The sequence below is a fragment of the Silurus meridionalis genome, chromosome 12 (assembly GCF_014805685.1).
Source record: "Silurus meridionalis isolate SWU-2019-XX chromosome 12, ASM1480568v1, whole genome shotgun sequence".
Taxonomy (NCBI): domain Eukaryota; kingdom Metazoa; phylum Chordata; class Actinopteri; order Siluriformes; family Siluridae; genus Silurus; species Silurus meridionalis.
In genome coordinates, this window is record NC_060895.1 from 10,449,601 (window position 1) to 10,476,944 (window position 27,344).

A 27,344-nucleotide genomic window follows, 5' to 3' on the forward strand; every position below is an offset into this window, starting at 1 on the left:
CTCTGCCTCCCTTTCATTCTAAGACTTGGCAAACACAGTGAGGCATGAGTGTTGGGTTCAGCTGAGTCCAACACCTTGGCTTTGAGAGAATGACTCTTTTCTGAATAGTTTTAGTTTAACAGTGCTGTTTTACAAAATCCCACACTGGTTTCCGAAACCATTTCAAAATGCAGCCATTTTTCGTTCATTGTGCAGCATCTTAACTGCCATTACATGGATAAACCACTGAGTAGACCTTTAGAAGTGATTGACTACAGAATTGAGATCTTAGCTGTTCCCAGTAAGAGAATATAAAAGATCCAGGTCAGGTGATTGTGTTTGCTGTAGATGTAGAAACAAAGCTCTGTTGTAGCGACTGCAGCATGTCAGCCTCTAAAACAGTTCTTTGTTTGTTTTTTTTTGTTTTCCTAGGTATTTAAAGGTGAATTTCTGCTACCTGACTTTCTTAAAGAACAATCACAGGTATGGTGGCTTTTTTTTAAACAGCTTTAGTCTATTTATTTATTTATTTATTTATATATTTATAATACATTTTTCTCTATCTTTTTTTTTGTATATCTGTTACATTTCTTCCCTCTTTTTGACTATTTTTTCCCTATTCTTTTTATTCTTGCTCGAAATAGTGTAGTTGTTGCAGCAGTACTGATTTTCTGTCTTTTCTCTGGTGTGAGCTTTTCATCTTACATTTCATATACTCTTTCTGCTGATCAGTTACCGTGATTATCTTGTAAAACTCTGCAATCTTAGATCTTTTGATCTACTTGCTTTATTTTCCTGATTGGAAAATGCAGCTCCTGATCTAGGAGTCGTTTTTTTGTTGTTGTTTTTGTTTTTTTATCTGATTGTTTAATATCGAGGGAAATGGAAGCCACATGCTCCGTGGCTGTTTGATGGATAGATGCTGCCCCCTTTCGATGTGTAAAAAGTAAAACAATGTGAAGAGCCATGAAAAGATCCTGTTGAGTTCTTGTCAATTTAGCAATGTGATTAGAATGAGACTCCAGCGGGGCGATGGGTCACGCTTTTCACTGAAACGCTGCATGTTGTTAGCACACTGAAAGGGCAGACAAGTGTGTCTTTGATGTTAAAAAATAAAAGCATGTTGCACCGTCATCGATCGATCTCCACAGTTGACCAATGGGACCCTCGTAGTGTCAGACCTGTATTACATGTACAGTAGATTTTGAATTTCATATGCAGTGAAATACTCCTCACCTCTCTTTTACAGCTCCAAAAGTCTTCAGAGAAGCCAAACTCGAGTTAGGATGCAGAGGGAATAGAAGGAGTCACGACACCCGTAGATGTGAGTGGCGGATTTTATTATCACAGCCAAATGATTCACATGGAAAACTCTGATATGAGTAATATGAGATGTTTTTCTTTTAATACATTAATGTATCTGAGCACTGTGTATCAGCCGTGATTATTGCTTGTGTGTGTTTTGGTGGTGTTACTGATTTCTCATATGCTTACTCACTGATAATCTTATATTGTGTTACAGGACAAAAGCAGGAAAAGATGCAGCAGGACAATGGTGTGCTCACGTAACCCTTACTGGAACCTCTGTGCGCTCTTATTCACACATCCCCACAGACTCTTATCACCTGGATACAAACTTACTCACACACCTTCTTTGGCTCATGGGCCTGGACCACTATATGGAGAACTTTTGGCCTTTGATGTTGTATTGTAACAATTGTGGCCTACGAATGTCATTGCTATGTTGGATTTCTGTCCATTTTTTTTGTTTTATTTCTGGGGTGGTTGTGGGGGAGGGGGGGGGGTGTTATTAATTTTTTTGTCACATGATAATCATCTGACTATTTTAATTTTTGTTCCTGGCTACATAAATCTGTGATTCTGTTATAAGAAAATACAGTGGCTAGCGAAGGAAGTATTTATGGAAGAACCTTAGCTTTTGAAGATGCAATATCTATTTTGATGTTCGGTTTTATTTTTCATGCCTTTGTATCGTGCAATTCCTTGGGTACACGTGTACACGATCGCAGTTCGGAGGTGTTTTGGTCGGTGGTAAATACAAAATTGCGTTTTGTACCATCATTCACAAGTTTGATCTTTTGTAAACAGAGAAATGTAATAAATGAATTGTCAGTGTTGAAGGCAAGAGGATGTGCTTGCATTATTTCCACTGATTAAATTATATTTGGACATTATGCTCAAGACTTGTCACACTGGAGTGTAAAACAGCAATGTCTAACCCTACAATTTTTATTTCTAATGATAAATGACTATGACTTACTCTGGTATAAATGGTTAGTCATGCTTTTACCACTATGCTATGAGGTAACCATGAAACTCCCATTATGCTATAGTAAACTATGGGCGCCATTTTAACCATCAAGTCATACAGCAACTTTCTTCCTTCACAAGAACACTACAGCTTTCTATTTAGCCAATCAATCACTCTTGTATGCAGATACTCATTCCATGGGTTTGGCAGAGTCAAAGGTTTTTGTCTGCAGTGCCAAATATTTCGCCTGTGCTGAGATGTTTCTATTGACTTTACACCAAGCGATACATACAGTCCATTTCTTTTCCAGGAGAGACTTGTCCTGCTAAATACCCCCTAAATGCAATGTTGAATGGTTCTTCCTTGACATATCACAAATAATCTACTGCAATTGCTTCTAATTTAGCTGTAGTCACACTAATTCTTATATTCTGTCCACACAATATACATGTTTTTCTCTACACTTGGGTGATGTTGCCTCTAGAATATCCTCGAACAACCCTGCTACAAGACGTTCACTGATGTAGCGTCTGAATATTTGTGTTTTTAAAATTGCATGTCAGCAACATTATGACTGTTGGATATTGGCATCGCCGAACAGTCAGTACAGGCAAAGTCAGCACGGTGCGTCCGGCTGGCAGATTTCAGTTCTGGCTCAGAGTCTTATCTGGCCCAAGCAATTCAGTCTGAACAGCTTGCTAGTCACAATCACCCAGTCCCAGCAATGGCCATCAAGCACAACCAAAAGGCTAGAAAACAAACTGAATTACAAAAGACAAATCAACGACTTGGCGGCAGACACGGCTCAGCTGAAATCAATAATCAAGGAGCTGGGACCTTCTCGCTCCTTATTGAAGGAAGATAAGTATGTTCTGTCTATAGCCATGTCTGGAGAGTCTTCCCAGGCTTATAATTGACCTACAAATCGAGCCACCAATTGCAATGCTACTTTCAGCAACATCTAAAGAGTGGTTTTCTCAGACTCTTCATCTCAGTTGTGATGGTTACTCTGTATATAGTTATAGCCAGAGGGCATTTGGATTTTGACAACTTTCATGGGGGATTCACACAGGCCTAAGATCACCCACACCCTGAGCCCTGTTGAATGTGTTTTGACTAATATGATGAATCATGGACAGGTCAGTTTTGGCCATATGCCTTCTCTTGATGCCTGCATTGCATTAAGGGCCGTCTCATCAGACAAATGCACTATTACCCAGCTTTACACTGCCTAAGTGCTTAGTGCAGACCCACCGATGATGCACTTGTGTCCAAATCAACTTTATGAAATCTGCCCTTCTGGACCTACACAGGAGGTGCTATTAGGCTGTCACACCCTGGTCCTGTATTCCAACAACTAGAAGGGGCCTAAAGAAAGTAGAAACACACTCTCACTCACACAGACTTCTGGTAGGTGTCCCCACATATACTTTCTGTTCATAGGGATTTTAAGATTTTTGTTAAACTGAATGTTGCGAATGATCAGACCATAATCCCTAATGAGAGTATTGTAGCATAGAGGATGATAAAATGTCTTTTTGATGTGATTCAGATTCATTCATTCAGACATTTGGACAAGCATGACACAGAAAAGGTAAAGCATTTCAACTTGACATGTTTCTTTGTTCATAAAAAGGACAGTGGCTTCTGTTAAATCCTAGCTCTCAGAAGGATCTCAGAATAGTTCCTGAAGGCTCTTCCTTTCTTTTAGTATTCTATAAGGTAAGTGTGGTATATGCCATGGAGCTCCACAAATGCCCATGATCATGTCCATCATCTTTGTGAATTAGTTCATTGATCTTGCAGCCCTTGAGGACGCTGACCTGGTATATTGTTCATTGCTGTGCCCAGTACATGCTCAATAGTGTCATTTGGACCAGTCAGCATATATCTATTTCATAGACCAACTGTTTCTTTGCTTTGGAGGTAGGACACTAACTTCGTTTATCTGTAATAAATGGACATTCAGTGCAACCCAGATGAGGATGGGTTCCCTCTTGAGTCTGGTTCCTCTCAAGGTTTCTTCCTTATGTCATCTCAGGAAGTTTCTCTTGCCACAGTCACCACCGGCTCGCTCATCAGGGACAAACTTCCACTTATAAAGAACTTATTCATTTTTAGCACCACATTATCTGTGTAAAGCTGCTTTGAGACAATGTTCATTGTAAAAAGCGCTTTACAAATAAAAATGAATTGAATTGAATGGAATTAACTTGTCAGCTCATCGGTCTGAACGGGTGTTAGCTGGAGCATAATATAGGCTGTTTACAGTTTGCAATTTTGGATCTGAATCTAAACATTTGTTGAAAATACCACTGCTTTTAATTATGAATCTTCAGTGTGTCTGAGAGTGATTTAGGACGTTTTTTACAATATAATATCTGTCTAGTGCAGCTGTAGCATGCATGAGATTACTACAGATACCTTATTTAAAAAAAAAGCACAAATATAGTACACAATCCTGAAATCTTATTCTATCTAAATCTGTTTAAACGCATACAAAAAAAGATGGGACTGCTTATTTTCTTTAATTCTCGCCCTGAACATGCATGTCCTGAATGTGTAGATGAGAGTAAAAATGATAAAACTTTATAACAGTCAAAACCTTTTTGGTTTGAGTTGCAAAATTTCTGTCAATGACATTTTTTATGTGTTTATTTCTTTGGTTGGTTGGTTGATTAGTGTTTTATTTCTAGCTTTTCACTATACAGGTAAATGTGGGTTTATCCCTAACAAGGTATTTACACACCACCATATATGGTCTATAGATTAGGTTGAAAAACATTGGTTTTGAGCTTGCTAATGAAGAATATTTGAAGTCTGATTTAAACACATTTAGAAAATGAGAGAAGGCTTAATATTTAAGAACTTGGTGGATAAATTAGAGTATTAAAACAGTTCATGTGAATGCTCTATGCTGCAATATCATATAGTCATATCATTCACTTTCTTAATTCTCGGCAGTAAGCAAAATAACAATAATTTCAATGTATTTCATTCAGTGCAATGAGAAAGGTACTGAAAATAACCATATCTAGATGGACACTAGAACCTTTAGATTGCACGTGTAGTGTTTTTTCTTTCGTTTTTACTGAGGTGATCATGAACATACTTGGATTAGCTCTAATCGAAATTATAAATTTTAAGATCTGTGTTTTTTTACTGAATGTGTTAATTATACAGTGTGTAATTTCATCTCTAAACGGAAACATTGCTACATTTCCCACAGGCTCCACATGATGATTGTGATGCTATTTATTTGACTCTGGCGTCCACTAGTGGTGACTTGTGGTTTTGTTTGTGTCCTGAAGAACTGCAGAAGCACGTTTCCTCTTCCGTCAATATAAACATTCAGAAAACTTGAGAAACATTCCCATGTTTCTGAAGGTTCCGCTTCACCATTTGAAAAAGCAAACACATTTTGACAAATGAAAGATAAATTGGGTCCAAATGAGTTAGGAACAACTTTTTTTTAGTAATACATTCAGGGTAAAATTATACATCCATTAAAATACATACTTCAGCATTCAGTTTGGCATCCAAAACAAAATATATAATTTTCAAATCCATATAATCCAGGGCACGACATGAATAAGGAACGTAACAGTCAACATGTAACAAAGGCTTCCCACATTCAAAATGTACAGTTCTCCAGTTCTACAGTGTTCACTGAAGCAGATCTCTACAACCGAAATTGTTAAAAAATAGTGTTTAAAATACAGTTCAAGGGCCTCAGAGAACTCCAGAGCTTTTTCATACCTTGTATTTACACTACAGTAGCTGGATATAAAGGAGGGGAAAACTTTAAATGAAGTGTTTCACAGTTAAAATTAAGATAATTTCATTCAACAGTCTATGAGTTATGCATGGAGGATGCACAACTGTATGACACTAAGGGGGATGTTCTGGAAGCTTTGGTACACAAGCTCCTTTTGGAAGTAACCTTTCGTAGGATGCATCATGTTCCTCATACACACACACACACACACTCACATAATGAAGACAACTGATCAGCAGAGTCTGAGGCACAAAAACTATAGAGGGTCACTAAGAAACCTGATAACAGATACAGAAGCTTTGTAGGAGTACAAAAGATCTGAGGCGATTCGATTTGGAGGTGTTTGGAGGAATTAGGCAGCAGTAGCTTAGGGGAAGACATTGAGGGACTGATGTCTGACATGTTTAGCTTCTGAGCACCAAGAGTGCTGTTTGTACTGAGAAGGAGCTTTGGCTGTTACATGAGTGACCATCTTCCAGAGGACACTTTAGTGTTTTTTTTTTTTTTTTCTAAATTCAGGAATGTTTATACAGATCAGCAGGTTAAGACCATACTTAAGACTGCAATGAGTGAACAACTGCAAACTCATCAGCATGTAAAGAAGCCATGCATCATTCTTGATGTGGCACACATTGAGATCCACCACAATGCCCATTTCAACCATGATGTGGAAGCAGTTTGCCTCTGTATCTCCATGTCAATCTCGTTTCAGAGCAAATAGGATTCTGTTAATTATACCTCTACCCCTTTTTTACTCTTTTGAATTGAGGAAGGAAAAGTTGTGCAAAAGTGCAAAAGGAGCCACTTTATATTCTTTTTTTTTTCCCAACCATCAGAAATATTCCAGAAGATCTAGGTGAGAAAACGAGGATAGCAAAGTCAAAGACAAAATACAAGGTAGACAAATACTATGACAAGGTCATATAATTGGCACAGTCCTTTTGGTCACAAATTCGATGCTTTAATGACTTCTTCGTGGCTTAGTTCTTTAGTGGGTTTTCGATATTAGGCAGCTTCTGCTTTTTCTTCAGTACTGTAATGTCAGGCTCTGTGGATTCAGAAAAAATGTGCTCAATTGTACTGTTCAGTGCCGTATCTAATAAAGGCAGAGAGAAGAAGGGATCCTCCTGAGAGTCACTGATAAGTGCGGGATACTTTCTGTACATTTGGCAGAGAAGAAAAACAGTCACTGGTATAACAGAACTACATCTTGAGGCTGAAGTCTATTGTTTTTTTTTATTTTGTTTTTTAGAAAATGGCCACTGAAAGGATCCAGTAGATGCAGCGTATATTGGAGGAGTGTACGGGCAAAAAAAGAAAAAAAAAGAAAAATCAGTCACAGTGTGCTCAAATCCAACATGCATGCAGACAACTCCAACAGCCAACACAATGGCGTTCCGTTACAGGCAAAGGATACAGAGTGAGGACGATTTCAGGCAGTCTCATCGCTTTACCCAGGGGCTGAGAGCCAGTGTGCTCTCCTTCCCCCTCTATCTCTCAGTAGAGGGATTGCTGAATGGACCATCAGAGAAAGGAGTAATGAGAAACAGTGATGAAGCCGGAGATGAGCTTCACTTGTTCTCTATGAGCGTTTGCACCTTGTGTACCAACTCGCGAGCTACCCTTAGGATGTGCTGGACATCATGCCGCTCCGCCATTTCTATTAGACAAAACAAAATAGATAGTTACTATAGACCTTATTAATACATTGTGTATAAAGAAATGAATATAGACTAACTTCAACAGTTCAGGTTTGCTATAGATTTATATATGTTGTACACTTTTCTATGCAATGTTTGTAGAAACCAATTACAACATATACATTTTCAATATTCTGTGTAAAATAAACCAATTTAATACATTTAAACTGATGGGGAAATTCATGTGTTGTAAATGAAGGACCGTTGGACAGCAGCTTGTTTACATATAGCTAAAGCTGATTCATTATTTGCACATGACTGCTTAAAACTGCTTATTTTGATGATTGTTTCATGTGTTTGAATCTCTTTCCTAGTGCTTGTTTCAATGTGATTTTGATGAATAGTTTTGTTTGTATGCAAGTACAAACCAATATTTTTTTACATGATTCTTTATTCTCAATCCAATGCACTGTACAAAAAAAAATGGAGGACATAACATGTTGCCCAGAAGAAGCGTATCTGAAACTGTGGAGCTTGTTCTTGGGGATCTTGTACAGCTGTTTAACACTGCTCATTTTTACAAAATGTTGACATCTACAGCAACTGTTGCTGAATATGATAGAGAGCTATATGATCAGGTTAGTAGTGCAACGTGATGACACCACATAGTTATATATAACATTTATGTCATTAATATGACACTGAAAAGGTGTATACATTATACAAAACGGTGATGATGAAGAGTTGTCTGTGGTATTTGTGGCCATCACATTTAAAGTGGCCCAGTGCAATAATGACCAAAACCTCAGACTCAACACATCATCTGGTCCCTGAGAATATGAAGCAGCACGTGGCAGTGAATATCAGTGCTGTAGTTGGGTAAAAGCATGAAGAAACAAACTCGCTCACCATTAAAGAATTTGATAATGTCTGTAAAGTCCATGTTGTTGTCGCGAATGATTTCCCGATACACCTCCACCAGCGCCAGTGCAATGAACAGTACAAAATGCTGAGAGGAGATACGGGGTGCCACCCAAATCACCTCCCACACAGCAAATACGTCTTCATACAGCAATTCTAACACACACACATACACACACACACACACACAAACAAAGAAAAATGAGCAGAGGCTTTCAGAAAGAAAAAAAAGCAAAACAATCGCACCAGAAATGCCTTCATACCTCTCTTGAAGTCCAACAGGAACCAGCGGTAGCAAAAATAGAAGTGAGTATAATCTCCATTCTGGTGCATCAGTTCAAACAATTCTGAGTCAAGGATCTGTACAAGCAGCAGCAGTGACAGTTCATTAATAATCATGTCTCTCATGGTATGAATCTCTCTCCAGATGGCCTCTGTGATAGGAAAGGAAATATCACCTGTATTAAGGACCTCATGTTAGCAAAATGAGTGTCCATGGCTCCTCCATTGGGGAAATTCTGACTCATCCTCTTCATTAACTGTGTGAAACAGCTGTAGGCAAGGCACTCTGAGAGAACGAGAGAAAAAAAAGAGCACAGCTCATCGACACAGCTGTTAAAAAATGCCTAAATTTAGCCTCCTTCGTAATGATACGATTCTTTGTGCTATAATAATAATGCATTTTAACCCTGTGACTCTAACATGAGTTAAAAATGGATTTAATTTGGAATTGGACAGATAAACATTAGACATCCAGCAGACAGAACTATTAAAAGTAGTTAACCGACTGGCATTATTATACAATTTTAGATGAATAATTAGTTATATAAATATTTAATTAATAAATTGTAACAAAAGGAGTTCCCTGATATGCATTTAATATCCATTAGGAGTACACTAAAGCGGTCAAGAAATATGTACATGCTTTTCACCAACAATGACAAACTTTAAGGAACTTACCATCATCCAAAATCACCATCAGAGGGGCCAGGAGGTCACACATTCCCTGCACATAGCCCACCTCTAGATGCTCCCAGACGTAACTAAGGTGAAAGGACAGGAGAATGTAAGGATAAGCTGTATATTAAGAACAGTAGGGTAAATGTGCAGCTCCGTGTCTGGCTCACCTGCACATAATATTTCGCAGTTTCTCCAGGTTGCTTGTGGTAAAGTAGTAATAGTTACGGTCACAGCGTGCAACATCTTTGTCTATTCTGTGCAGGTTCAGAGCCACAGTGTCCAACAGCTCAATCTATGAAAAATGATAAAGTATAGTACAAATTTAGATTTTAGATCACACCTTCTCCTTCAGCGTTTTTTCTTTATTTTTATTATTTAACAAACCAGAATATGTTTTACATTTTAGATTGCAAAGTAGCTACATTTTAGATTTGATGACAGCATGGCACACTTAAGGCATTCTCTCATTAGGGAGTCACCTGGAATGGTTTTCGTTTCACAGGTTTGCCCTGACAAGAGCTCATTTATGACACAGTTTCAGAACCTGCCGATTTACATAAATGCTCCTCAAAGTTTAAGTGGCAGACATATTTCAACATCCACTGTTCAGGGGAGACAATGTGAGTCAGGCCTTCATGGTTGAATTGCCTCAAAGAAAAGTTTAACAAGACTAGCATTTTTATTCAGTATTTATTTAATTAGGTTTTATCTATACCTCTAAATGTATTGTGTTTACAAGATAAATTTGCATCACTTTATATTTTGTAATTTTATCTGTAATAATTTTTTTTTATCACATATCAAATCATATCAGTACCAGTTTCTACTCCAGGATTTAGTATAAGAAAAAAGTGGTATCTTGCCATGTATAATAATAATAATAATAATAATAATGCAGCTCAGGAGTAAATCAACTAATAATACATTTAAATGTAATGTAATTTATAATATAATATAATATAATATAATTTACTAGTTATAGTTCGAGTTTAGTAAGGGGGTTGATTTTACCGTATACGAGGAGAATGATGGGGGCGCATCCTCACTGCTAGTAACCAGTTTATCCAGCTGGCTGCACAGCCTGTCTTCACTCAGGGAGTCTCGCCCACTTGCCTCTCCCCTAGGTGTGGCCTCATCTCCTGTTTCCTCCTCTATACTTTGTCCATCATCAATGCTAGACAGAATCTGGGAGTGTGCTGATGCTACTGAGTAGTTCCTAGAAGAGGGGAGGCCTGAGTCTGGAGAGTCAAACTCAACTAGTAACCTCTCATCAGGAGCCAGAGCAACCGGATTAACCACAGTGGTCATGGTAGGGGTGTTCTCACTCTCACATGGGGTGTCCCGACCAACCCCATCAGGTTCGTCCACTGACATGAAGACCTGAAAGTGGGAGGAAAAACATATGAAATTCGTTAATGTCCTTTTGGGTTCACTTTAAAAACATTACATCATTGTCAAATCTGAACAGTCCAATAGCTCCTCAGTTAAAACACTACTGTACACAAGCCAGAAGCTTACCTCATTGCTGAGAGTTGAGTCTCTGTGGATGAGTTTCATTACGTGACTGTCAATGCTGCTCCCCGATGAGAGTTTGGCAAAAATGGCCGACTGCATCTCCTTCTCCCGTTGCTTCACGATCACCTCACAGGCCTTCCACTCTCTCATCACCTGTTTGTAGCGTGCTGCGATCTTCTCATCAATCTGCAGACAGCAACACAGTCAGAGCTGCATGTAAATCAAGCTTAAAGAAACAGTTTCTCTTCATCAGTTTAATATTTTTTTTTTACCTATTCATTTTACCTGCGTCATGTCTTTTTTCCCCATGCCGAACTTATAATGACCCAACAAAAATGGCCACACCTCTTTCCTGATCTCATGCTGCACACCGCCATAATAAACCAACCGCAGCAGCTCAAGCTCCTTGTAGTTCTGTGAAAAATACATAAACATGATGGTGAGAGGAGGAGAGATGCCACTCTAGTCAAAAACCATGCTGATCACCAACCTTGCAGTCTTTTTGGTATTTGCTCCAGACATCTTTGCTGAGGCCTCCAGATGCTTCACAAGGTTTGTCTGGGGGGACGATGTTGTGGTTGACCAGTGCTGACAGATGTGTTCTCACCGTGGACAGATGCCGACAGTAGGCTAGCCCTAGAGTAATTATAATTTTTTTAAGCATGCTGAATGGCTGAATTAAAACATTGTATTTTATATATAAATCTGTAGACTTACAGCCATAGAAGGCTCTGGAGACAATTTGTCTCTTCATGTTATGACACAGCATCTTGAGTGGGATTCTGGATGCAGAACAACAGCAGAGATCAGCTTCCGTTAGAAGTGGGGAGTTAGTCACAAAACAAATCTGTATAATAAAAATAAACTGGTGCATTTTTACCGGTCATGCATGCAGGTGCATGTTCCAGGAAGCTCTATGGATAAGCTACCACCCCCAACAGAGCAGGACAAACATGACGAGGCATGACTGGCATTCTCGGCTTGCTGCCATGACGACGGGCTGCCTCCGAAGCCCTGCATCTCCATGTCCCCATGGTCTAAGAAGAGAGAGGGAGGGGAGACAGAAACAGAAAAAGAAAGATGAATGAGCTATGTGAATCCTGCCCTAGTAACCTTCATTACAAGATTGCTCCTCCACAATTACTTTGTGTTTCCTTATGCGTCATCAGGTTTAAGTCTCTCAGATTTTTTTTTTCTTTTTGCAAGATCTGGCAGGAATTGCTAATGTCGCTGAATAAACTAAGTTTTTAATCTTTAACTCTGATAATATAAGGGGGAAAAAGAAAATTATGGTGGCAGTAATGCTGCACTACAAAAACAGGTTCACACCTGCCCTTACAAGATTACCCATTTTATTGATATCTTTATATCATTATAATTAAAAGGCCTGTCAGCTCAGAAATTAGATTAAGTTGAGAGTCAGCTATTAGATCAGATCTGTTTTTTTTAATCCCTGAGATCCCTCGAATACAGACATGGGGAGGTAAAAGGATTCCTGAGGTAGCATGCATCTGTGGAGGAACAGAAACCAAAAGATAAAAGGCATGAACGATGCAAGGGGGTTGGCCATGCCAGAAGACCTGCCAATCACAGCGTGCCACTGCACGGACAGAGCCAGGCATTCAGATAGCTACGAGAGGAAGAGAGGGGACATACAGCCACTGCTCCCACCATGCTGGATGCATCAAACCAAATAACAGAGTATAGAGAAGGACAAGAACAAACCAAAAAGGACAACTAAAGAGAGAAAAAATCCATGTCATTAAATGTAAATGTACTTGAGCCAACTGAACCAAAAGAGTTCAACAGTACACACTGAGCAAATGCTCTTCACCTTAATTCTTCAGGCCCGAGCTGGTGACCTGATAACACTATAAGCTTCCTGTTGGGCCATGACCAAAAAACAACAAGTAAACAAACAAAAAAAAATAACAACAGAAGGACAGAATGTCTGAATTTCACTGCTGGTGGGTCTCTTGTGTGGGCTATGAGACTTTATGTCAATGTTATTGTCAAATAGGTGATGTGTTCACGGAACGATTCACATATCTACCACGCCAGAACCCCACAGGACCAGACTGTTGTAATGAAAGGTGACCGCAGTTAGTGAAGAATTATAGTGAACAGCATTGCAGAAAACTGGCTGAAAACAAGAGGGAGGGAAATAAACATTAACTTAATGATATCAAACTAAACAAAAGAGAAAAGTCATAGAGGAAGAGGGTGGGGGAAGACATAGATTGGACAAAGCAGCAGAGGTGCACATTCTGGTTAAAAAATAATTCAACGAAAGATACTGGTAGGTTGCAGTTTTCCCATGCAGTGTCATCAAACATGTTGCAGTAAAATCAAATGGAAAAAAAGTGAAACCCAAAAATCAGGGGATTCTTCAAGTCATGTCAACCGAAAAAGAAAACAGAGCAAATAATTGGAAGCATTGCTGCCTGCCCAACAGTGCAGAAAAAAGGGAATGACAAAGGCAGAATTGCCCATATTGGAATGAATCTTATTCTGGCTTACTCTTCTTACTGAACTAGCATCCATTTCCAAATAAATACTCTGTACGCCGAGATTTACGTGTGTATGTGTGTGCATTTGTATGGAAATACAATGCATTCATGTAAGAGAAAAAATCCCAGGGAGCATCTCATTCTCTACAATGAACATATTGTTATTACAAGAGCATGTCAGTATTATGAATCTTATTAATAGGAAATATAGTATATAAAAACAATTGAACTTTCTATATACAATACATGGAGACATGATTTTTGGCAATTGATAGGGTTAAACCACACTGAGAGTTATTAATATGTACACTTTACAAAAAAATTCCAAAACCCCCAAAGTTAATACAGATACAGCTTTATTATCACTGATTACCTTTAACAACATGGGAAGCTTCATGGTTAGAAATTACAATGTACTGAATGTCTATAGGCTGAGTATGTTGTCACGCATAACAGAGACAGGCTTCAATTATAAAAAAATTTAAAAAGTCCTAATGGAACTAAGCTGAGACGCATTAACTGCCTTTAACACACAGTGCACATTGTTATAGTCAGGTCATTGGAAATTGACAAAGACACTGACAAAGTACATTTCAACTCCATTGTTGTAGACAACTAAAATACCAGTAATAAGCAGAAAGAGATCAGAGCAAATTGTGCATCAAGCAATAATTTAAACTAAATTTGGAGAGTTAAAAATGTAGGTTCCAAAAGTTGAATGATTCTGTCCACTACCACGATTGTCAGAACCTAACAACTAGTATATTGCATATATATATATATATATATATATATATATATATATATATATATATATATATATATATATATATATATATATATATATATATATATATCCAGGCTATATTGCAAAAATAAGATCAATTATGTTGTTTCTGTACATTTCTCATCTTCTCTTTAATTCATGCTTCTCTCTTAATAACGAAGATGCTAATGGGAATTTCATTTCTTGCAAGACAGCACAGTGCTTCCTTATACTTGTGTGTGGGTGTGATGCAGAAAGCAGAGATGAAGTGTAGTAGGGCTGCACAAAGTACCATTTGTTACTTGGTATCACAATATTGGCCTGGCAGCCTCCGTTATGTAAATGAGCAGCTTTACAAAACAATATTTCTTATTTCTAATAAGTCCAACATTTTTGAAACGCCATTTGGTCAAATAAATTAGTAATGCATAACAAAGGTATATAAGGTATAATCTTAATTATATTCTGTATATTGTAAAACATATAATCTGTACTATATGATATCCTATATTATATACTATGCCATATTTATATATAGAAATATAATTGCAAACTGCAAATTTTGTGTATATTGTGCAGCTCTAAATTGTAGTCGTGTGTCCCTGTGGCCATGTGACGACAATTCTAATGCCAGCGAGACAGTTTAGTGCAGGTAACCCCCGGCAACAGAGAAGTGCTAGGGAAAAAGTGACGAGAGCAAGGGGGGTGGGAGTTTCAGAGGGGGGGAAACGTGGTACTGATTTCTCTTTCTCTCCCTCCCACACACTCATACACTTATACACTCACTCACACACACACACACACACACACACACAGACACACACACACACGCACACACGCACGCACGCACGCACACACGCACACACGCACACACACACACACACACACACACACACACACACACCCGGCTAACCACCAAGACTTACGTGTAATCAAGGTTGTGATAATAGTAACATTCCTTCTGCTGGTCTCACCACATGACAAATGGCAAATAGGTTTACAATATAAAAACATGTAGATCATTTAGAAGAAGGGATGATGACTGCATTAAGCTGTGCAGAAAGCAAATGCATTTGCACCATCATCTCTCTGTACTTCTGGTGGACAGCTCTGGAGCAAGCCAGGCCCCCATCATTCGACCTAGCATTTGTTGTTGTGTTGATGTTACCATTATTACCATGCACACAGGCTTGGCCAATGATAGAGTTGGAAAGACTAGTGAGAATCCAACTGGCCTGACTAAAATGTTAATACCTGCACTGTTGGACTAGGACTTTGGAGGGAGAGCGTTCAGGCAAGCATCCATAAGCAGGGTAAGAAGGCATGCCAAAAGCAATTGATGGAGAGAATAGGAGAGAGAGTGAGTGGGGTGGGGGTGGCACTCTTGATAAAAACCTTTCATGACATTAGGGTCTGTGAGGTTCCGCGAGCAGATCATTGAGATCATTGCGTGAAGTCTATCTTCCTCCTCCTCATCGTCGTCCAGAGAGGGCGCGCGACTGCCCGTGGTGTGGTGGTAGTTTATAGTGACTGCTCGGGCAATAAGAAAACACAGTTTAGCACCCTCCACACCGAAACCACACCACATGTGTGCACACAAACACGACATACACAGACATACACACACCAGTTTTACTAAGCACTTACCCTTAAATCCATTCGAGCGTTAAGTCATCAGCTTTACCAATCAAATCTAACTCTGAAATGGTGCCTTCATTAAAATGCATTATAGGTGTCAGTACCTGCTAGGTTATATCATTTGGATAACCTATTGCATTTCTTTGCAGGATTTCGTCTGGACACTGGATATTATGCACTATCCCTTTACATAGGACTACTCATGTCAAATCTTGTTTATAATGATGATTCTTATGCTGTGGGCTCGCTGAAACTAAAGCTGACTGTAGTAGTCTGGTTTATATATGCTTATTTCATTTAGGCATATATTACATTGCCTATTTTGTATACTACATGCAAAATCAAGTACAAACCATCAAGCTAAATACAATTCTGGGGGGGCCTGATGTACACACAACTTGATCTGATCACATTATGCACTCACAACTCTTTACCACGTCTTTTATTGATGCAGTATAATTGTTACTGAAATAATCATTACAATCATCATTCTAACTGCACCTGAGATTCAAATGATCTCAGTGTGAGGAACATATTCTTGTTTAATAGCCACTGTGAAATAGTGAAAATGGGCAATCAGAGAGCTCAGCAATAACAAGGAAATTGATGCTCAGTTCTTATATAAATAAATATATCATAACAAGTACTAAAATCTGAGTACATCTGCCCCTCAGTCTCTGAAATTAAGTCCAGGTTAAGTCTAATAGTTACCGATTAAAAAAAAAAATAGGTCATAGATCTCCAGGAACTCATTAATACGTTTCTAAACACACACATGCACCCTATCATGATTATTTATGACACATGAAATCAGATCTGTTTCAGATCTTCCACAGCAGATGTCATATCCAAAAAATAGAAACACATAAGACAACACTAGGGCCCCAAAATCTGTGACAGTGGATTTCCAGTGGCATGGATGGATGGGTGGATAAACAGATAAATGGCTGAGAGCAAAAAGCAAGCAATTTTAGTGCTAACTCACTGGAGTCATGACGGTGTCCTGGGTAAACGATGCGGAACACGTAGTCTGCAGCAACTGGCTCATCATCAACGTCCTGATCTACCAACCGAGCAGTGCTGTTTCTTTTACGCAGCTTGGGGAAGACTTTACCCTGCCAGATACACAGCCAAGTACAAGTATTAAAACTGAAAAAGCAGAACAGAACCGGTCGCATCTGAAAGTGAACACACTAAGAGCAGAGCAGAGCAGAACAAAAGTGGTGAGTGGCTTTCAAAAGTAAGAACTTTAGCTACTCTAACAGGACTTGATGTTTCATAAAGAGGCCCCAAACATGATTTGTTTGCCATTAGATTTTTGGTGCAAAACATAAGATAGCTAGAGAAGCTACCACTTTTATCTCTCAAACTGCACTTACTTCATCCCATTGCAAACCGTGACATACAATGTACTCACCTTGCCCTTCTGGGACCAGAGAGGGGGCTCTAGTTGCCCCCGGGGCAGTAGGCCAGTCTCCAGGCATGACAAGAAAGCCAGCAGGTGACCTCCAGGAGGAAAGTGAAGAGGGGGCCGTTGGATCCCATCCTGACTCACCAACACCAAAGTCCCACCACAATCCGCTGAGAGAAGATGCCATGTGTCATATGAATGCATTGAAACTTTACTGATTTAGGGGCAGGTTAAGCACAGTGCACGAATAAAGACTTGTTATATGAAAGTAGAAAGTACAACAAACTCATAAATAAAGCAGAAATATTATCAGGGATTTTAGCACTCTCTTACAAAAAGGACAACTAAAAAGTTTAATTGTTTTTTTTCTTCTGTAACTCCTTCTAAGATTCTATTTAGATAAACTCTAGGAAGATTGAACACTTAATTTTTCAACGAACCTTTGACCAACCCTTAGAAAGTGTGTTGCAAAGTACTTGGTCATTTGGCACTCTTTGACTTACATAGGTCCTCAGGTGGACTCATGAAATGTTGAAATCATTAAGACTACCTCAAATAATAGGACTGAACAATGGTTTAAAGCTTCTATTTTTCACATGGCCTACAGTTGATCTGTTATAACAAATGAACAGAAAGATTTGGCAACCCTTCACTGGTACAAGGAACCCCTAGCACCTAGTACCTTGTACTGTATGTTAAGCAAATGGTGACCATTATACTCTGGGCCACTAACAAAAATCATCTAAAACTAAATGTACACATGACAGCTTTTATTGTTGTTTGCTGCGCCTTTTTGAAAATAATAAGTTACTTTCACCCCCACAATTACCCAAGAACCTGGCTCAGTGAATTCTGTCCTGTTTGCTGTTATAATAACCTTCACTCCTCTTGGAAGATTGTGGTTCTGGGGAGTTCTGCTACAAGAGCATTAGTAAGTAAGGCTTGGTGTGGAGATAGCATTACAGGTTATCCCAAAAGTCAGAACTATATTCTGTGTAGCAGTTCTTCGACAGTAACCTTGGCAAACCATAAGGCTCACTTTGTTAGCCTGGGTACTGGATATTGTCATGGGGCAGGGGTGTGCACTAAAGTCTTAATGTAAAGAGTGATAATGTGTAAGTGAAAAAGTAAAAACCCTGTGTTTGGCATCAATCTCCTTATACGGTTCAGAAAATGTGAAAGATCTGCATGCAAAATTAGCAAAAATGTTTATTGCTAATGCTCTGTGCTAGCCATGTAAAATCATTTTTTTCAATTATACATTCAAATAGCTACTTTTTTAAAAAGAATGCGGATGACTGTACAGATTACTGTAACATTTTATAAACATGATGTCACAAAACATGTATTATCTATGAGGCACATTAAAGCCAAATTTTGGCTTGACTTAGCGATGCCAGAATTACAGAATAAAAAAAGAAAGACTTACGCCGTTGGTGACAGTGGATGCAGACTATCTGTCTCAAGGGTACTGTCAATGCGTAGTCCCAATAAATACTGTGAGCAGAGGATCAGTATGTGTGTCAGAGTCAATTTATGTGGCAGTACAGGTATACTGCTGAATCAATGTGAGTGTGGAAATTGATGTGTGCGTGTTTGCTGAGCTACCTCTTCTCCAGGTCGCAGTCTCCAAGAGTACCATTGATTAACTGGTTGGGCGTCCACTTCAGTGTGAGTGCGTCAGCAGTTTGATGTAAAGACAGGTAACCCCTCAACACCTCCATGTCCTTCTTCTAAACTCAAATAAAAAAAAAACGGCTTGTGTTACTTAGAGTTCTCAAAGTTGTCAGCAAAAGAGTAAGCCAGAGTTTAGACTTGACCAGGTCCAGTATGCTTCATACCCTTATCAAATCCAGCCAAACTCAGTATTGCTTTTCAGATTTGATTCATAGTTTTATCATAAAACATCTTAGGTTTGTAATTTTTAAGAGGTTTTAAACCTACAGCAAATTTACCTATAACTCCAGCTAGAACATCTTGTTCTAGCTGGAGTTATAGGTAAATTTGCTATGAATTAGCTATGAACCCAGACAGACCATCTGGTAACTAGTGAACAATTCTGTCAAATATCTCTTTGGTTATAGTTTTGATGTTTAAACATATAAGCACAATATCCTGTAATTTGGATATGTTTGTATAAAATAAAATATCTTGAATTATTGCTTGAGCTATTATGAGTCTTATTACATGAGATTTGATAAGTTTATACATTTGTGTGTGTGTGTGTGTGTGTGTGTGTGTGTGTGTGTGTGTGTTTGTGTAGTGCTACCCAGAGTCACCCAAAGTGTATTTCCCCATTGTTCCTAGGATTATCCAAATTCACAGACCTAGGCTGTAGATAAAGCATTTTGCAAAGATAAAATAATGAGTGTTATTTCATTCTTTTCGTAATGTTTTGTTTACATTTGAAATATAATTATTGTATCATTTATTTTATACATACTGCATCATCTTGGTTCCTAAAAACAACTTATAGACTATAGTAAATGCATTATGTGCATCTACTCACCATCATATCATCACAAAATGATGCCACGATCCTTATTTTATTTTATAATGAACTACCCAATACACCTTTTGGATATAAATATAATATACTTTATACTTATTAGGGTAAAACCCTGATCTAATGATAACATTTTCACAAGAAAGCTATGTCTCTCACTGGTGCTCCGCATTAGAGTTGTTACAGGAGCTTTGATTCATTCTGTTTCAACTCATTTCATTTATAAGTTAATTTGATTGATTGTATACCTATTAGCTTACAACTTGCGCCTTTCATCCTGGGGGAACTCCAGTCATTGACTGAACACAGTGGGCAATCTTGCTATCTAAAGCAGTGTCTTTTGAACTTGAGTGTTCAGCGATTAAAAATGGCCTCCCTGCAGTGTTTCTGTACCGGGATTAACTAAGCTGATTAATCATACCTTTGTTTAAACACAAATGTCAAGTGTGTGGAGTTCCTCACCGGCTGAACGAGCACGTTGTTCTTTCCATAAAGCAAATGTACACGCGAGTTCTGATGGAGAGACTCCACATATTCCCTTGCAGAGGCTGAAAACTTATCCTCAGACATGCTCCCGCTGGATTGCCTTTTACGAATCTGAGACCAGGATTAAAACATGCAACAATTCAAACCAAAATGTTAATAAATTCAGAGCAACAGTCCATCAAATGCCTGAAAGCTAGTAAAAAAGGGGGAATTACATATATTTCACTGACAACAGAACTGAATATTTTTGACCCTAATGATGATCCTATTATCTAGAATCTATTTTGGCATCATGTTGTTTGCATTTAAAAAGTATTTTGTCATCAAATATTAAATATCTACTATTTCACTCGTTCCTTTCCACGCCCCTCATGCTGATGTCACTCACCCCGAGAGCAGGCCTGCGGCTGGGTGATGCCTCCTGGCCTCGATGTGCTCCATGGATCCTGTGCCTCTGGACCAGTTCATTGGCTGAAGGATCCGTCCAGAAATGGTCTGACGTTTTCAGCTTGGTGTACTCCAGAGCACAAGGACCAACTATAATAATTCAAGACCAATCAAAGTGGAGAAATAGGGTCAATGTTTGAGTAAACAAAACTCATTATGTTTACTTTGTCAAACACGGTATGGCATTGAGAATTTAAACAGGCTCACCGAGAAGTGCTGCCAAGATAGGGCCGAATACAGAGTCATGCATCAGGGCTTCCTTCTCATAATACTTACTGCAAACACACAGAGAGGACAAGTTGAATGCGTCGGCTACTTTTTTCATTAGAAAAGAGTTTATACAAAACAACATGCACAAATGAGCAGTAGTAACAGTATACACTGCATCCTACCTTGAGTTATCCACAATATACTGCACTATTTTGTCCAGGACCTTATCAAAAAGGGCAGTACGGACCCAGATGTGCTTGATAGCCTGAGCTGAGAGAGGCTGAGGAACTCGGCCTGCAGAGGAACCCTGCCTGCGGAGGGGCTCCTGTCCGCTTGTGCTCTGGGTCCTTCTGAGAGCAAGATATGACCAGAAAAACAGAACTCCAGCTAATCAATATGCCGTAATATACAGCTAATAATAGAATAAAAATAGAAATATAAATAAATACAATTTTATATTGCATTACATTAAAATAAATATAAAAACATGGAATAATTTATTTGAGGTATACACAGATGTACATATAGATATAAATAAAAATGAAATAAAAATATGTTTTTTTTACGTGTGCATAAGCACTGAAGATACAGAATGATGGTATCTTCAGTATCACAGAGCCAAAAGGTGTGTTATTTATCTTTACATGTAGTCTTTTGTACTTTGTCACACAGTCTATCCACAGGGGAGCAACAGTGTTCAGCTTATCTACTGCAGACAAGGAGGGCTAGCAGCAGTCACGACACGCTTATTCACAGCCACTTATACCTGCAAAGCCATTTACACAGTCATGATAAAAAACATATAAAGGGATTGTGTCATCTTGTAAGACTCATCTCGGAGCGCTGCTTTCTTAAAACCAGTGAGTAATATGAGGACGTGGACAGCTAGATGCTACTGTTCAAATCAATCCAATGTAAATGTGTCTGTACCTATTCCTCAAACTTAAGTACCAATATCAAGCGAACCATGATTATAAAAAAAGTGATTCTTCAAAAACAACATAAAAGATGAGGATAGGTTGCCATTTGAGCCTGGTTCCTCCTAAGGTTTCTTTCCTAAAACATCTCAGAAGTTATTTTCTTGCCACTGTAGGTACCAGCTTACTCATTGTGGATATACAGAGACTAATTTATGATGCTAAAATGTGTACATTACAGAAACGATTTCATTCTGTAAAGCTGCTTCGGGACAATGTACATTGTTAACAGCACTACACATATAAAACTGAACTGAACTTTTGAAATGAAGACATCAGTTTATGAGGACAGCGTGACCTTTCCAGATACACTGAAGACCAAAAATGTCTCGATGGCACTGTTAAAGTAATCAGCCACTACACTAAGGAGGAAATTATAAAGACATGAAGACATCCGGTGGGGATTTTGGGTACCAACATAATTAAGCTCAACAGTGACGTGAGCCAACAACCCATTGATCTGTCTGGCTATGCTGAGCCTAAAGATGAATGCTCCTTCTTCTTGCACCACTGCCTCTCCCTCATCCCCCACCTACTATCATTCCAGAATCAATCTCATTGTGTCCAGCTAGTCAAGCTGGGTGCAACCAAGCAGGCCATTTTAAGGAAATAAATCTCAGTGCTTGAGATAACTGCTCAAGATATGCATACGCTATTGCGATTTTTAAGTCAGATTCTGCACCGAAAGCAGTGACACCATACCTGACTAGAAGAACTGATGCTATTACAGAAAAAGATTGATATAGATAGTATGCCAGCAATGCTTTTAGCATTACAAATAAGAATTTAGGTAATATAATAATAATAGGTTGTATAAAGTTTAAAACATTTAGCCACATTAGTGATCTTCAATGACAGGTTACTGTTTAGTAAAGATCAGGACATGTCCTCCTACAGGATAGGAGGGTATTCAAGAGCTAACATGGTACATATACTATTATTTGAAATGTACAGATCGAACAAACAGCATGAATTATACAAATCAAATTCTGTACGATGGTACGTTGAACTGATTGACCCAAATCACACTAGTCATCTCTGTGAAGTGAGAAGCCCTTACTAGGGGATAAGAGAACACATTTGCACTGTTGCCTATGAGCCAATGGTCTACTCCTCTTTTATCTCACAGCAACATCCAGCTAACATAATTTAAACCCAGAATGGATCAACTAAATTAGATCTGGTCTGCACTGTACGATGGGGCTCCACCAACGGTTCCTATCAGCTGATGCAGCCTGATTAGATTTCAGAGCTCCTAGTGCCACTGTAAGAGAAAGATGACAAGCAAATTCAGAAAACAATAGCGCTCGAGCATGCCATGAGTGCAATAACCACCTTGCCATAACAAATCTGTAAGAGTCCATAGTGTGCTTAGTCATAAACTTTTATTTAGCTATCAGCCATCATCTTAATCGTTGTTTCACAGAGATCCTTTAATGAGCAAGTTTGTCCTTTGTTCTAGCAATCATGATGCTGTAATGTTGGCACGGCAATTGGAGTAACTGAGAAAAAGGGGCCTCAGTAGAGTGGAAAGTAGTAAGAGATGCACTGCATTAAGGCTGAGTGCAAGCTAAAACTCTTTGTTTTTACATGGTTATAGGTGCACACAGGAGACAAAGGCTCCTAGAGGAAGCTTTATGCATAAGCCCCTCTGTGCTACACATGACACATGGCTCTGCTAATGGAGAATTAATGGGCAAATAAGAAGTCAAGTGAAGCATGGGTTCGTCCTCATAAACCATTGCATCACTCATATTAGAAAGCTCCAAAGAGCGCTTAGGGAACCACCAAACAGCTCTGTGGTTTTTCCAATGTCTTGCATAGATCTATAGTTATGAACAATGAATAATATCATGTTGCAACAGCCGGGCATAACAAGTATGGCTGCAATGATCCAAAGCTGACAGATTCCCTTTTCGTGCACCTAAGATTTATCCCGTAAAAAAGCTGATGCTGCGTTTAAACAGAGGTCATAATTTGTAAAAAAAAAAAAAAAAAACAACAAGAAAAGAACACTTAATAAAACAGCAGGAATTATATACATTACAGTTTGCTTTTGTTAGCTTGTTACTAACAATGATTTCATTAATTTCCCTCTAGGATGAATAAAATGATTATCTATCTATCTATCTATCTATCTATCTATCTATCTATCTATCTATCTATCTATCTATCTATCTATCTATCTATCTATCTATCTATCTATTTACAGTATTTACAGTATCTATCTACAGTATCTATAGTATCTATCTATCCATCCATCCATGTATGTATGAATAATAAACCATGAAAAGGGTTTAGAATGTGAAATCTCAGACCTGGTGATGTCGGCCTGCTGCTGCAACTGATCCTGGACTTTGCGGCACACCTCTTCGGCTGTTGTGTACACCTTTCCAATTTTGGTGAAGAGGGCAGCAATCTTATCACTACGGAGAAAGCCTGCAGCTCTGCGCTTCAGCATGTGTCCCAGACAAGCCTCAATAGCACCTGAAAGGCGAAGAGGGGGTAGGGACAGACTTAGAGACCCAGAGAGGGGAATATACATTATACTGAGCAGTGACCACACTTGTTAAAATCCATAATTCCCCAAAACATCCCAAAGGGGCTCGGCTTTCAGTGAACCTAGCTAGAAAAGTTTTTTTGTTTGTTTGTTTTTTTGCAAAATCTTTGCTTTCTTCAAGATGGTGTGGAGCCAGGTACCTTTTCAGACAGCTGCCCCAGACAAATAGAAATAAAGTGGAGTGCAAAACACAATTACTATTGGCAACACGATTTACAGGACGATGCTGAAGCTGTGGTAAATATTTAGCAGGGCAAACAGAACAAACAACATGTTAGTGCTACCGCTTCTGCTTGGCCCTGCAGGATTCCTACTCAATTGGGTAAACAAACTCAGATTAGCCTCAAACAGTCACCAAAAGAAAGGTTTTAATATCACTGTGTCTATCTGCTTTTTAAAAAGACGACGAATAATCTTATTAATAGCAGTGACAGTAGAATGAATGATGTTTAATGCGTCTTAAAGGCCACTCTTTTGCAAATTTGCATCTTTTGTGGCAAGTGGGATAAAGTCAGGTTTCTCTCTTCTAACATGATGGATGCTACTGATATCTTGGAGCAATCAAGGCACTGGTGGACTGCGTAATCAGTTTTATGATGCTAATAGCTCTTTTATTGCTGGCCATGCAACACTAAAGCTGCCTCTTCAAGTCACTCTGCCGCTTATTTTCATGGATGTGTGCGCAGAAAAATATTATTAGATCAGGCAAAATAACAATTTTCAAACTTTGGTGCATAGTACCAGCAAACTGAACGAAAAAAAAACTTTCATTGTTGGACTTAAGTTTCACTTTAATTTAACCCAAATTGCTATTAAGCAATCAGTGGCATCATGGAATTATTTGATTGATCTCTATGTTGGGTGTTACCATGCACAGCTAATTCATTGTGTATATGTAAATATGTACATTTAAATTTCTGCCCAATGCCATAAATGTAATTCCTTGTGCTCACTGATACTGTTCTGCACACTCAGTTTAGCCATTTTTGTGCTCTCCATTAAAAATACTTTAAATACCATTCGATCTGTTATACAGTTACTTGCATTTGGAGATTTTGTAGCTTCTGTATTAGCTACTCTTGATAGTTTGTCAAGAAAACAGTTTGCAGTCTGAATTTGAGTCTGACTTTCTATCGTTAGCCATGAAATGCATCCAGATAATTGTCATTTCAAGCCATCTGTTCATTAGCATGACAATGTACTGTACACTAAGTTTACAACACATAGTGACATGATATCAGGGCACTTTTTTCAAGTAAGTTAATGTCAGATCAGTACTGATGCACCATTTGTAAATAAAGTTATATTTGCGCATTTCAGGATCCTAAAGCTCTTGCTCTTCCTGGTCTAAAGAGTCACCAATATTGCAGTTGTGGGATTAAACTTCATTCATCTGTGTTGCCTGTCTATGGAAACCTTGTCTGCGTTTGCAGTCCAGTAAAGTGGCTTTATACCAGAAACAGTCCCGTTGCAGGTAAATGCTCGCTGCAATGCCCCTGGTTTCTCATTTGAGCTATCCAGAAAATGTTTTGCTTCTCCACCAGAACATACTGTTGGCAGGATTGTCCGTCGGCAGAAACCCTTATCTCCTGCACCGCTTTTTTTTATTATTAAACAAGTAGTCAGACCTAACCATTGTGTGTATGCATCAGATGAATCATCTAAGTGCTAAGTGCTTTGTTAAAAAGTACATTTAATAAAACAAGCACTGTAGGTAACAATGAGACAGGCATGGTGCATACATAACAGGTCATGGGGTAAGATAGGCAAGTTGTATATCAAAACACTTATATTTCTGTGTTTACCATGCTGGTGCACATTTTGAAAACCTGTGTGTTTAAATGTACTGCAAATTTAACAGATGCAACAATGTCAAGAGAATGTGCTTATTGGCATTCTATAAGAAAAAGACATTGCTATAAAATCGCAGAGGATGAAATTAAATAATTCAAGCGTTCATGATTTTGTAATATGAAAGTTTGAAGAAGTGCCAGAGGGCCAATTTCCCCTTGCAATAGTGGTTTTATGGAGATTCAACTGAATACCCTCCACTCAATCAGAGGGAATTAGTATTGTTAATTGTCTCTCGCACTTCACATGGGTTTTAATGAGCTGAGGCTGATTGACCATATTAGACCTGACAAATCACAGAGCTGAAAGTTTTGCAGCTCTGCTTAGGAAATGACAGAAGGACACTTAATAGCATACTAATAGCTGAAAGCTCCCTGAGTCTTTTCAAATGGAAAGAACAGCCAAGCTGAGCAAGTGTGGGGAAAAGAAGTTGTCCGGACCTGACATCTCCATAGTTCAACCTCCTCTGAGCTCATTAGCAAATCTAATTATGGCAGAGGCACAGATAACAATGGCTGAGAGGAAGAGAATGAACTGAGCAGGAAGATAGATTAAATACAGTTAAAGTGCATTTCAAGCATGGTCTCAGAGGATATACATTTGTTACATTGCTTTGTGACAATGTCTACTGTTAAAATAAAATTTTATTTAAAAATCTTTCCTTTGCTGAACCTAAAACATAATTGCCAGGGGTTCCTGGTTCGATCCTAAGTTCATGTCCCCTGCTAATGTAACTCAAATGTTTGGAACAAGTATTATTTTTGGAACATTATATTTAAAAGACATTAGATATTAACTTGTGGCTCTAAAACAATTAAAATACACTCTGTAAATCCACTAGTTACATATTTAATTTTGACTAGTTAATAAATTCAATGTCATTATCGTAAGGAGGAAAGTCATATACTTGTAATACT

The 27,344-nt window shown here is 38.5% G+C and overlaps 2 protein-coding genes across 7 annotated transcripts in view; one reads left to right on the plus strand and one right to left on the minus strand.

Annotated features, from left to right (window-relative positions):
* The window catches only part of tpst1 (tyrosylprotein sulfotransferase 1), a 38,693-nt gene extending 36,568 nt beyond the window's left edge, over window positions 1–2,125 (plus strand). Inside the window, exons 4-6 of one of the 3 annotated variants that reach the window (XM_046863123.1) lie at window positions 412–462; window positions 1,229–1,303; window positions 1,502–2,125. In XM_046863123.1, coding sequence (XP_046719079.1) covers window positions 412–462; window positions 1,229–1,264 — 87 coding nt within the window. In that variant the 3' untranslated portion in view covers window positions 1,265–1,303; window positions 1,502–2,125. Of the gene's footprint in view, window positions 1–411; window positions 463–1,228; window positions 1,305–1,501 lie in introns of those variants that run through there. The other 2 variants (XM_046863125.1, XM_046863126.1) reach the window with 2 other exon arrangements.
* Window positions 2,126–5,702: 3,577 nt separating this feature from the next.
* sgsm2 (small G protein signaling modulator 2) overlaps window positions 5,703–27,344 on the minus strand; it is a 41,869-nt gene continuing 20,227 nt past the window's right edge. The window contains exons 3-24 of one of the 4 annotated variants that reach the window (XM_046863543.1): window positions 24,335–24,503; window positions 21,222–21,386; window positions 21,037–21,104; window positions 20,771–20,919; window positions 20,359–20,493; window positions 18,999–19,123; window positions 18,820–18,887; window positions 17,397–17,560; window positions 16,965–17,094; window positions 15,737–15,871; window positions 11,946–12,102; window positions 11,783–11,847; window positions 11,556–11,701; window positions 11,351–11,479; window positions 11,069–11,251; window positions 10,562–10,930; window positions 9,718–9,842; window positions 9,551–9,633; window positions 9,049–9,158; window positions 8,854–8,950; window positions 8,579–8,746; window positions 5,703–7,689 (exon numbers count right to left, since the gene is read on the minus strand). In XM_046863543.1, the coding sequence (XP_046719499.1) occupies window positions 7,601–7,689; window positions 8,579–8,746; window positions 8,854–8,950; window positions 9,049–9,158; window positions 9,551–9,633; window positions 9,718–9,842; window positions 10,562–10,930; window positions 11,069–11,251; window positions 11,351–11,479; window positions 11,556–11,701; window positions 11,783–11,847; window positions 11,946–12,102; window positions 15,737–15,871; window positions 16,965–17,094; window positions 17,397–17,560; window positions 18,820–18,887; window positions 18,999–19,123; window positions 20,359–20,493; window positions 20,771–20,919; window positions 21,037–21,104; window positions 21,222–21,386; window positions 24,335–24,503 (3,029 nt within the window). In that variant the 3' untranslated portion in view covers window positions 5,703–7,600. Of the gene's footprint in view, window positions 7,690–8,578; window positions 8,747–8,853; window positions 8,951–9,048; window positions 9,159–9,550; window positions 9,634–9,717; window positions 9,843–10,561; window positions 10,931–11,068; window positions 11,252–11,350; window positions 11,480–11,555; window positions 11,702–11,782; window positions 11,848–11,945; window positions 12,103–15,736; window positions 15,872–16,964; window positions 17,095–17,396; window positions 17,561–18,819; window positions 18,888–18,998; window positions 19,124–20,358; window positions 20,494–20,770; window positions 20,920–21,036; window positions 21,105–21,221; window positions 21,390–24,334; window positions 24,504–27,344 lie in introns of all 4 variants that reach the window. The other 3 variants (XM_046863542.1, XM_046863545.1, XM_046863544.1) reach the window with 3 other exon arrangements.